Here is a 12613-nt window from a genome sequence, read left to right as displayed (position 1 = left end):
ACTCACTAACTCAACATTTGGTTGTGTTAGTATAATAACATGCTAATCCCTAAAAGATAAATAAATAATTAATAGTCCCTAGATACTATATAAGCCAAACACAAAATAGTAGTTTGGAATAGTCGCTAATTCGAGTTATTTTTTGTCTCGCCCAAATAAGAGCACTTAATTATTTTTAGAATAGTTGATTGTTCGAAGATATATTTGAGCAGTGTAGTCACTTTTGGATTTTTATTAGAAAGAATTGATAGTGCTAGGTTCTGGTTTTGTGAAAGGTGGGGATTATGATCTAGAAATCTTAATATTGAAATAAAATTACAGCAATATTTGGCTGAATTGGTGTAAAATAGAACCAATTGAATGGTAATCTTTAATTCTCATTTCTTTATATATTATGTCTATCCATTGACTACATGCATAGTTCTTTGTTTCTATAATCTTTGTGCTAACTACAAATTACAGGTATACATACACTATTGCATTAATAAAACTTCTTTGTTCCTATAAGTGAATGCATTGCTTTTTGTTTCCAAAACACTGGTATACACTATTGTATAAATAAAATTTCTTTTAAAAGAGGCTTTGAAGATTCAAAATATAATTCTTTTATTTTAATTGAAAAGCCCAATGCATAAAACAGATGTTAGACTAACTTGAATAAACTTATAAGGCTCATTTCTTTGCAATATTAACACATCAAATTCTTCTCAACAGACAATAGCTATAATATTCTTAAAGAATTATCTAGCACTCGGAAATCAAAATTACTAAAATTAATTGATTTCTGGAAGCAAACAAAATTGTACTTGTAAAATCAAACAGAGCATGCTTGAGACCATCCATGAAATCATACATTTTAGGTTAAATATTGCACCCAAAAGGGAAGAAAAAAATATATACAAAGAAAAGAAAAAAAGAAAAATGTATATAATAGACCCATAAATTTGCCTCAACAAAATCAATGTAACTTGCACAATACTGTCCAGGATGGCATGATCCTTTCACCTAGAAGGGATTAATAATATGTTAGAATAAAATCTTCTTTTGAAGTTTTAATTTGGAACAATAATATGATTTCCCTTGCAATAAGATTTAACTACAAAGGGAAATAGTTTCCTTTTCATTCCCAATTTCAAATTCACAACAGTGCCATATTGCAAAATTTGCAAAAGGCTAATAGTAAAATACTCATATGCTTATATCTTTTTTTGAAATTCTATGGTAGAAGACTCATATGCTTATATCCCACTTGTATAATCTTTGATAGTCTTTCTTCCGGGTCTTTTCTTAACTTCCACAAAAATGAAAAATTGTCAATTCTATTTCTTTTCTTTTTTAATGAATGAACATACTAATCACAAGAAATGAAGAGTACATACTGTTTCACTCAACATAATTAGCAAGGCCAGAACCAAATCGGTGGCATCGAATATAATGGTGAGTTGCCCACATAGCACCGCTCATAAGTTTTCTTCTTAAGATCATAAACCCCGAAAGCACATCTCGATTTAAAAATCTTGAAATGACAAAAGTAATGCCACAACTGATCAGTAAAATAAACGCAATTCCCACACACATTATCAACACCTCGAGTCGACACTGCATAGGAATAATTGGCACCGATGAATAAAGCATCATTCCCTAGGCTCCAAACCCGTCTCAACCAACGATCACGGCATTTAAAGTTAAATTTATACAATTTTACTTGGCAATGTGGATAATGGTCTAATCTAGTCGTTGGTTCTTTGTTTGTAAACACCAAGAGGAGTTCACCTCTCCACTCAACAAGGTACTTTGTCCATGGACCAAAATATTGCCGGATATGATTACCTCTCCATCTCCACATTTCAAGATACTTTGTCCACCAATGGATCCTCTTATAATAACTCATCCTTATAAACCATTCCCATCGGAAAGAAGACCCGAGAATGTTCCAACAAGTAATGCCATCTGATGTGATGCCATAAACTTTTCCTTTATAAAGAATTGCATCGACAAATTTGCAGCAACTACTCATCGAGATCCAACTATCTACCCCGGCCTTTGCAATGACCAAGTATCCGTGTTGATTTATACTAATAGCTAGATACCCATCGGTGCAATCTGGGGTGCGGCAAATAATTATTTTCCATGGGCGCTTTCTTCCTATGCCGTCAGAGGGGAGAAGAACATGAGCACCGGTAAGCGGTTTGATTAGGTGGATTTGTGATTGCTGATCAACAGTCATGATCCAGCCTTTTTTGGAACCCCACCATTGGTGGTTATGGAGGAAGGGAATGTGGACCGGGATAGAATAACAGGTGGCAGTGATAAGATCATAGAAGATGAAGTCGGTATGGTTGGGATCGGTTTTCGACTTTTGAGGAGAGATGAGGAGCCAAGGAATGGGTTTGTCGGGGCGGAAGGAAGGGACGGAAGGGAAGCAAGGGAGGATTGTGGGGGCCCAAGAGGTGCGCACAGCAGAGAGATGGATTGCAGTGGTGATGTCGAGGTGCTTTGCAATTGGGACAAGTAGGTCGGGTGGAATATCAGCCCAAGGCCGGGTAGTGCGGCATTGGAACTCCACAGATGTCATCAGATTGGTTTGAGATGAAAATATGCAATGCAAGGAGAAGATAAAAAGGATGCACAAGAGAAATGTGCAAATGAAAGTTGAGTATTGCAGTCTATATGTTCTCATTTTCTATTTATGCATGATCAGTAAAAATACTCTGCCAACTACATAAAATGTCAAAATAAGGAAAAGTTTAAATATTTTCCTTTTTTGTTACTATTGTGTGTACAATACTTAAAAACATATTATATATATTATACCAGTAGCTAAAAATTGCCTTCATGAAATGCGGTAGCTATTCCTTAAATCTTATTTATTTTTTCCTTGGCATCTGATGAAAACCAAACCGATTTAGACTCAGATCAGAACTCAAACTCGGACTCGGTACTGTTTATTTGCTCTTCAATCTTCTTTTTGAATGGCCAGTGCACAAGTTCTAAGTTCCACACGTTCTCATTTTCTATGATGTTTAATTACATTGTTTAAATATGTTGTTGTTTTCTATAATACTTAATAAATTAGTCAATTAGTCAAATTATTAGAGTGAATGAATTTGATAATTTCTAGATAGATTAAATATTTAATTTTTCTCCAGTTATGTTGGGTTGTACAACTTATATAAAGGAGATATGTTTGTAATGGGATAGATGATATGAAATGTTTCTTAAAAAATCTTCTGTCTTGTGATATTTTTTTTTCATCGTCTAAATTCTCTACTATAAAATTATTCAATATTGCACTAAACCAAACAAGATGCTTAAAAGTGAAGTTAAATTTGAGATGTTTATCATCAAGTGGTATCAAAGCAAGTTCGGTAATTCTCTTCATACATGTATAAAACTGTATCTTCATCAACCATTCAACTTAACATTATCTTCGCAACAACAATGACTAGCCCGAATCTTCTAATTACGTACCATCCTCGAGCAAATGCAACAAACCCAAAATATGTTAGTCGAACGCTTAACTGTATTTATGAAGCGTCTCAATTCTAATGAAAATCACCAACATATTAACATTATGATCACTAACCACCCTTCAATCGTAACACTCCGCTTCGAAACGACACACCTCCATGCCATGACCGATGGGATGGCAGACTTGAGTGTGTCCCCTCAAATACCTGAGGGGTGCAATAAATAAACGGACAGTCTAGATTAATCCCAGTCGAGCCAAACTCAGTATGGTGCCTATGAAAACTATAGGGGGGCTCCGTTTTGAGATTTGTGTAAATCTCAAGTATGAGGAGTTTACCAATACATTGGAAGAAGTTTTCGAGTTAAAGGTGATTTTTCTTGTATAGCATTTATTTTCGTTGGAATATTCATTCCCAACTCAGTACGTGTCAAGATATTAATTATGAGTAATTAGTTTATTCTTTATGAAAAAATCGTTCATAATTTCATTAGGTACAAAAGAATAATATGTTATTTCGCTCGAAAAAAAAATGAATAATGTATATTTAAAATGTGAATCATACATAAATTTTAAAATTTAAAAAAAAAAAAAGGAATAAACTATGTGCTAACAAAAGATAAACAAAATTCGTTAACGAATCTTAATTTCATTATTGATGAAATCTGGACATTATTTGAATGTCACCAAAAAGTAACCAATAAAAGAGACATTCTTTTATGGGCTATATAGGAAAGTTATTTTAATACAAATATAATACGTCGCTTATAATAATCAACTAGTGTCGTACCCGTGCGTTGCAACGGAGACATATTATAAGAGGAAAAATATATTTTTATATAAAAAAATATTAATGAAAATAATTATTCAAAAATTGAGGGACATGTTAATAGATAATTTATATGGTTATGTCATTTTAATTACCTTAAACCTTGATCTCTGATAATAATTTGATGTGATAATTCTTACCAATGATATCAAATAATAGCTCGATTCAAATGTATTCAAATAATGACTTGTCATGAATGCAGTGTATCGATCACAAATTACAATTTACAACAATAATCATACTAAAATTTCCATTTCATAATGTCATGGTTGTATGAAAATAGAAAGTACATTAATTATCTGATCTAACTATACCATTGAGGACCCGGTTAAGTTGTTACTTGCTAAAAACATCTCATTAATCAAAATAGATGAGCACATACAACAGCATCAATGAGCACATTGGAGGCGCTGGTGTGCCTCAGTGTCAAAGTCAGAGCATCTCAGATCACAGACTCTCATCGTGAGTCAGAGTGTCATAGTCGGTGCATCAGTGGCATTTACAAAGAGAAGGGATAAAGAAATACCTGTCAAAATGGATGTCAAAAGAGAACTCTATAATTTTTTCCATAAAAGAAGATTCAATGACATATCGGGTCGATTTTCTCATTAATACAAAGAAATACAAGCTAACTTAAATTGTCTACTCTAGATATGCATGACTTAATTGCACAATTCATTTATTAAAATTACCAGGATAGCAAAATCAATTGTTACTTTATGGACTCAAACACCATTTATTATAACACTACATCAATTGTCACAAAATATACACAGAAAAAGAGAGGAGATGGTGTTGGTACAGTGGTACTGGTACATTGGTTGTACCAATGACTCAAAGTGGTACTGGTACAGGGAACATGATGAATATATCAAACTGGGACTGAGACTACAAAACTCTGACTGAAGTAATCAATATACCAATTTCTAGTAATTTATGATTATATAAAACTCTTTGATTCCTCTAAAATAAACACGTACACATGACAACAAAACATGCCAATTCATCCTGTGGATTCTCAGCCCAACTGGTTCCACTCAGTATAGATTGGAATATGACAATACTGATCTTTACATGCAAAGTAAAAACTGACAATAGTTTGAGAAGTAAAAACTATATACCATGAACATGGCCACTTCACATGTCTTACTGGCACATAGTAGTTAATATCCTTATTGGTCAATGCATTTTCCTTATCTAAATTTATTAAGCCAAAAAAAAAAATAATAAATCAGTAAAGAATTCTAGGCAACTCAATGGTTGGATTGATACCCGACAGTAGATATTAGATCATTTCAAATGGACAAACCAAACAAAAAGTAACACAAATACCCTTCTAATCAGGTATCAATCTCCAACACCAGACTGTTGCTGTAAGTTACCATCTTGCCTTGTGAATAAGAGAAGGAAATCACTTGGCTTGGCCTTTTCCCAGTGCTCTCTGTATCCTCGGGTACTTCATACGTATTGATTCTCTTCTTTAGAGACCAATTCCACCATTTTCTATTATCATAATCTGATTGACATCATTTTGGATGTAGGAGTTATTATTTCATTTCGACCCAAAAAATTAAATAAAAACATTAGAAAAGAAAGCAGTACAGTAACATTGTATTCTTGGATTTTGTACATGCCAACTTGCAATAAAATAAAATAAGAGCAAAATTAATCAGCTGAAACTTCCTTTAAACCATACAAAATAGGACCTAAAACAACAAATGCAACTCAGAGACGAAACATTGGCTTGTTTCTAATACCTATATTAGTTCTCAAGAAAAAATGTACGTAAAAGGTAGAATTAAGCCTCATCTTGCACTAAATGAGCAGCAGCAAAATCAATGTTATCGCCTTTTTCATCCTCTCCTGGTTCATGTCTTTCTTCAAAGTCCATCCCTTTCTTTCTGCACAAGCAATTGCTTGGCTGCTAGCTTCTTTTGTATCATAGTCCTTGGCTGCTAGCTTCTTTTGTATCATATACACCTTTCACAAGAAGACGATCATTATTATTTATTAAACAGATAACAAATTGAATTTGTTTTTAAAACAAAGAATGTACAAGAAACATTGGTAGTACCATATCATTAAATTGAAAAATCTAAGTAGTTTAATTTCAGCCCTATGCATCATTAAATTGACAAACATTGGTAATACTATAGCATTCAGCCCTGTATATGTAAGTAGTTTAATTTCATAAATTGACAAAGTATATCTAAGTAGTAGTTTAAATATCATCAATTTGCCCAATTTGCCCAAAAACCCAATTAAACTCAAAGTCTAATGCTTTTAGTAAAGAAAAACAAAGAAGTATTGACGATTTAATTTTAAGAATTACGCACCAACACTCATCAAGAAGAGATATAATCCCTCCAGGTTTCTAAAGTACAAATGAAAGTCAAAGATGTCAAGAGTAATAATCTAATATACAATATTTTTAGAAAAAATAGAGATAATTGTTTCAAGTCTGCTGGATTTGAAGGGCCACAGGGACATTGACAATTTCTTCCATGGCCATGTTTTTTTATCTCCTCACGTGTTTTCCCAGAAAATTTTCTCCTCATTCCATTGAAAGATGCGTCACAACAAAAATATTACAAAAAAATATTATTAATAAAAAGGATCCGTGGATCAGGTTTTTCCATGTACAGGCTGACAAGAACCAGTATAGAGATTTATGGTCATTCTAGATAGTAGGTACGATGGTACATGGTGCAAGCTACCACAACCTTAAAGCTTTCTTGGCTATAAGATATGCTGAATTAAATTAAACCAACATATACAAGATGCGCATCCATATTGTATAAAGCTAAAAGAACATCACATACCTCCATCGTTCTTAGATTAATTTTGATGCGCTCCTTTCTACTGTTAAGATCTGGCAGAGGTATGTATATACACTTCTCCAACCTCCTCCTACATCACATGCACCTTAAGATGACTCTAAAGTACACCAGTTTAAATTATATAGTACAAAATACATCTACAACATTGAGCTTTTTAATGTTATGTTGTCAAGCCATAATAATGGCACACGTAAATTAAACCCTTTGCTTCTTACTATCTTGAACAGATCAGATCATGCCCAAAATGCATATATAGGTGGCAATAGCATTAAGAGTGAGGCTATGCCACTATGCATAGTGCAAATTGGTCCGTACTACAGATCAATGTTTTCATTTTTAAAGTCCAAATGTCAATTTGAGTTGTTCAACATGATTTCTATATAAGAATGTACTTGCAGACAAAATTTTATATTTTTTATAAAAAAAATACTATATTTCTAGATAGGTAGAAAATCACTATTTTTAGTAGGATTGATGAGAGAAATAAAGGGATTTTACCTCCTTTTTCTTGTCACCCCTCCTTTTTCCATGGAAAGTATCTGAAATAAAAAAATGAACTTAATTACACAGTAACAGTTTACTGGGACACAAGTTAACCAGTAAGATTTTCTTCATTAATTAATAATGGGACTTGTGAAAAAATAAAACTTCCAAAAAACTAACATAGAAAAAATTACAAAATTAACAGATTAAATAAAATTGTTACAAAGTTTAATTTCCTAAATAGTGGTTTAAGCAGACTAAAGCAAATAAGAATGGCAGCCTATAAATATCCAGGCATTGGATAGAGGAAGTCAAACAACCAGGCTCGAGTGAACCAAATGAAGTTCAAACTAAACTGGATCAGGCGATATCTACGTGAGAGAGAAAGAAAGGGAGAAAAATCTCCATTGAAACCTTGGATAAAAAAGCTTCCGGCAAGTTTCATTGGGATTCATCGAGCATTCGCGAAGCATGGCATAGACTTCTTCATCGCTATGGTTGGATGCAAACTCCTTAATAATCTTGATAGTTTTCCTTACCCCCGCTGGAATCGATGCTGCTGAAACCCTATATCCGTCGCCATTCTTTCCTGACCACCATTCATATTCGTTTTTCCAGAAATAGAAGCGGAGGGGGGAGAGATATTTGGGGGTTGAGTCGGATCTATGTGACAATATGTGTAACAATATGTGTAACAATACGTGTAGCGGGTATAATTTTCATTAAATTTAGACTTCTACACAGATAAGGGGTGTATTTAATCAAAAGAAGGCAGATTATTTGTTTAGATGGCTCAGATTCAAATTCGAATTCTTTTGGATAAATCTCAGCCGCACGACTTTCTGTCATTCAAAGTAATTTAAGATGCATAATATAGAGGAGAGATATTAAAGTCACTCGTAATTTTAATTACACTGAAGTAATTGTTAATTTAGAACATTTACATTAGTACAATAAAAAAATAAAATTTGCTTACCACATCAGTAATTTTTTTCATATAATTAATTTTAGAATGTTTAAATCCTTCAAATTTTCTATTTTGTTGACTTAAACAAAATAATTAAATTTTCAAATTAACAAAAAGAGCAAATTTTAATAATAACAGAAATGGAGATACTCATACACTTGCAAATCAATTTATAAATTTATATTATATTTTCAAACAAATTGTTAATTTAACCAGATTATTAAATTAACAAATACTTCACATTCCTGCAAGTAAAATTGCAAATATCATATCAGCATTTACAATCCCATGCAAATAAAATGGAGGTGCTCTTAACAATCTTACTAAATTAATTATAGAAAATTGATCCCTTTACTAATTCTAAAAATTATTATTTTTTGCCCTGTGAACAAAATTTAAATTGCAGGGATGGAAATATTCTGATATTAATATGAAATAATTGCTAAATTACTTGTTCTAAAAATGAACAAAGATACTCTTTAAATTTTGCTAAATTTAATTTAACTCACAACTCGCGTGATTCCAACTCAGATCACCAAATTTACATTTACAACACCTATAAGAACTCGATAAACTTGCAAACACAAGGTTTGTTTTTGAGAGATTCAAATTTGATTTCATCATAACAATTCACATCTATTTTTTCACTAACTTGAATAAAAAAGAAACACCCAACTTGATTCTAATCTTCAGTGTGACATGTCCAGTAGACCAGGCCGCTGCAAGTCAAAAAATTAGGTCAACAAATTTTATAAATCAACACAAAACAAAGGATACAGATGGAATGAAAAGTAAACAACTCTTAAACAAACTAAGGATTTTTATTATTTTTTTAGAAATTAAAAATACAAATCTTCGAAAAATAGATTCAATAATGCGGTTCCAGCAAATTTCCAGCAAATCAGTGTTCGAAATGGGTTTTTACATTTCAAAAATACCAACCAATCAGTCCCTTTCCTGAAATTTTGAATTTTTAATTTGTAAAAGAATAAAAATAATCCAAACTAATCTTTATTAAAGTTTATATACTGAGTTATTGAATAACAATACATAGACAATAGATCAGTAACAATCTGGATAAGAACTCATAAAAGCTCATTTTGCTCGATTCACATCACCCAAGGAACCTCACCCATTTGAGTTTGAATCAGTACTGTTCATCCTATATTAGCACGAATCTTAACGCACCCAGCAAATTTCCAAATAGGTCCAGATTGGTTCCGACTAAGATTGAACGATCAGATTCTAAAATCTGAAATTGTGTTACTATAGATGATAAGGATTCGGCACCCTCCCCCCCCCACTGAAGACACTCCTATATTAGCACGAATCATAAAGCACCCCATCAATTTCGAAATATGTCCAGGTTGGCTCCGATTAAGATTGAACAGTTCATCAAAACTGACAGATTGCATTACTTTAGATGATAAGGATTCGGCAACACCCACCCACTGAAGACACATAAAATAAGTACAACACCCCCCCCCCTCCTCGAATTAGGATCCCTTGAAGTAACTCAAATTTTAAGTTCAGATCCAGACCGTTCGATCTGCTCCAACACGAATATTAATGGGCTCCCGTGCATTCCACCTCAGGCCGAATTGACCCGAATTCTGATCGGATGGTCCGGATCTAAACTCAAAATTCAGCTTACTTTAGGGATCCGGACCCCCCACCCACCCAACAACAACAAAACAAAAAAATCCCAAATGATAAAAAGGAATCTTTGTTTTGCAATAAAAAAATAAAAAATAAAAAAAGCAATGCAAGAGAGAAAATAAACCTGATTAAGATAAAGAAACACTGGAGAACACCAGCAACACCAGTCCAAGAAGAAGGGCCCTTGTCTGTGAGGGCATCCTGTACCAGTAAACCCACTGCACCAGCCAATGACACAAACGACACCACATAGGCCACAAATAGCCACAGCTTTAGCCTACAAATCCATTTCATTCAATCAATTCTTCTTTCACTTATCTTTTTTCTTTTTTTCATTTCTATTTTGACATAGAAACATTGTTGATTCCAAACAAACTGTATCTAGTCTTGAGTTAATATTTATGGCTGCGAGTAGTTCCAGTGCCAATTTACAAATTATACCATGTGTACCACTATGACCTGTTAGATATATCACTCAATCCTTAATGCGGTCACAATATCCTTTAACCCCCCCCCCCCCCCCCCCCTCCTCCTCCACACCTATCTCTCTACTTCCTGCAAAAGATTCAAAGCTAACCCTTCTGTTTCTCTTTGCACAAGTAAAAAAAACTATATGAGGACCACAAGGACAAAGCAGATGCTTCTTACATCACTAAAATCCGAGATAGCTTCCAATATTTCATATCTACATTTGTTCATTTCAATATTTTGTATCCATCTAAAAGGTGAATGTCTCCCATGTTTGCAGTATGTGAGATACTTTTTATTTTCAGGAGAAAAAATAATATCTAAATTTATTGAAGGGAACAATGGAGTAAATTCCCTGAACAAATGAATCTCACCTCCACTCGTCATCGCCACCATAAGGGGAGTAATAATCATTGCCGATCTCATCTCGGTTTACACAATTAAACATAAGTGCAGCCAGAGATGCAAATATTCCTAACAAGACAAAAAAAATTTAAGAAACCCTAGTTAGTCACACATTCATAAACCACGTATTATAAATTTATAATACAGATTGGACTAAAAATTTAATGCACATAAAGCAATAAGTATTCTCAAATAGCAGACATAAAACTATTAAATATAAGTGCAGCCAATGAGACAAATATTCCTAACAAAACAAAAAAAAAAATTAAGAAACCCTTGTTTGTCAACATTCATAAACAACATACTATAATACAATTATTAGACTAAAAATTTAATGTACATAAAGCAATAAGTATTTTCAAAGAGTAGACATTCCTTCTATGAAAATAAATCCTGAAAAAAGAACATCAATTTACAAATCTGAAATTGAACTAAAACCAAGCAAAAAGGGATTTTAGTTGCCAGGTTCAAAGTCTTTACAAGCTGGTTATGAATAAATCCAAGGAGTAATTTAGGTTTTTCGGCTTCAATTGAGCTTATTGTATTGATGATTGATCTTAATTTAGGTATTACCTTATTCATTTATCAGGTTTTTTCGAGTTTTTTTATGGGTATACCTGAAAAAATTCCCCTAGAAGAAGAACCTGACAAATGAATAAGGTAAGAAATCCAAATTTCCCATGGAATCTTGTCAGACAAGTTAGAAATACTCAATTACAATACTTGAATTTGACAATTCCTAAAAATTCTGCTAAAGATGAAGTCAAGGGTTAGAGAATCTAGAGATGAAGTTTTTGCTTACCAGGGAGGTAGTGGAGAAAAGAGATCTTAACAGAGCTACAAACGACAGCGTCGACCCAGAACCACCACCCGGCGCCGAACACCGCGCCGGAGATTCCCGGTCCGGCGATCCCCCACAAGATTGAGAAGTTGTTGCTGTCCATTCGATCAGATTTCTCGATTTAAGAGGGACTTGATCAGAAAATCGCCTCTCTCTCTCTCTAATTGAGCTGGCTTGAGAAATGCTCTCTTCGTCGAGGAGACAAGGGGTAGATATTTTAACAGAATAGTTTTGACTCTGTGCAGCGCACGAACAATAGAATCAAAGAAGCACTATATAAGGTTAGTGCGCTGCATGAAGCCTAAATACGTTTGTTAAACTCATTACCCAAGAAAAGGCTGAGTGGGTCGAATCCTAATTACCCGAGTTAACTCAAATTTTGAGTTTAGATCTGGACCGTCTGATCTGCTTTACCTTTAACTGGATTGATCAACTTTCTGATCGGACGGTCGCGATCAGAAAACAAATATTCCGTAACCATAGAGAATAGGCAATAAAAAGGGTTAATTTTAAGAAAGTAGCTTTCGCTTCATACAGAGCAAGAAATTTGGAACCAAACCAGCACTCTATAAGGTTACTGCGCTGCATGAAGTTAAAATGGGTTTGTTAAAATCTTTTACCCAAGAAAGACCGAGTCGGGTCGAATAAAAAA

At 33.5% G+C, this 12613-nt stretch overlaps 1 protein-coding gene and 1 long non-coding RNA gene across 3 annotated transcripts; both read right to left on the bottom strand.

Annotated features, from left to right (window-relative positions):
* Positions 1–4479: 4479 nt before the first annotated feature.
* LOC144560095 (uncharacterized) lies at positions 4480–8250 on the bottom strand. 2 transcript variants are annotated; one of them, XR_013513322.1, is made up of 7 exons: positions 8036–8250; positions 7637–7677; positions 7121–7208; positions 5907–6278; positions 5631–5814; positions 5420–5495; positions 4480–4824 (listed from the first exon to the last, which is right to left on the bottom strand). It is a non-coding gene; the product is annotated as an uncharacterized LOC144560095 (long non-coding RNA). The 2 variants fall into 2 exon arrangements; XR_013513321.1 differs by having other exon boundaries at positions 5631–6278.
* An 816-nt stretch (positions 8251–9066) lies between these two features.
* Positions 9067–12193, bottom strand: LOC144560526 (transmembrane 50A-like protein). The gene is made up of 4 exons (XM_078309750.1): positions 11923–12193; positions 11090–11189; positions 10372–10524; positions 9067–9307 (listed from the first exon to the last, which is right to left on the bottom strand). Exons 1-4 carry the CDS (start codon positions 12062–12064, stop codon positions 9271–9273), a joined length of 432 nt encoding a protein of 143 aa, XP_078165876.1. The 5' UTR covers positions 12065–12193; the 3' UTR covers positions 9067–9270.
* Positions 12194–12613: the final 420 nt, after the last annotated feature.

Source organism: Carex rostrata, chromosome 10 (assembly GCF_964058835.1).
Source record: "Carex rostrata chromosome 10, lpCarRost1.2, whole genome shotgun sequence".
In the NCBI taxonomy this organism is placed as follows: domain Eukaryota; kingdom Viridiplantae; phylum Streptophyta; class Magnoliopsida; order Poales; family Cyperaceae; genus Carex; species Carex rostrata.
Note: the sequence above shows the minus strand (reverse complement) of the source record. Positions and strands in the feature narration are given on the sequence as shown.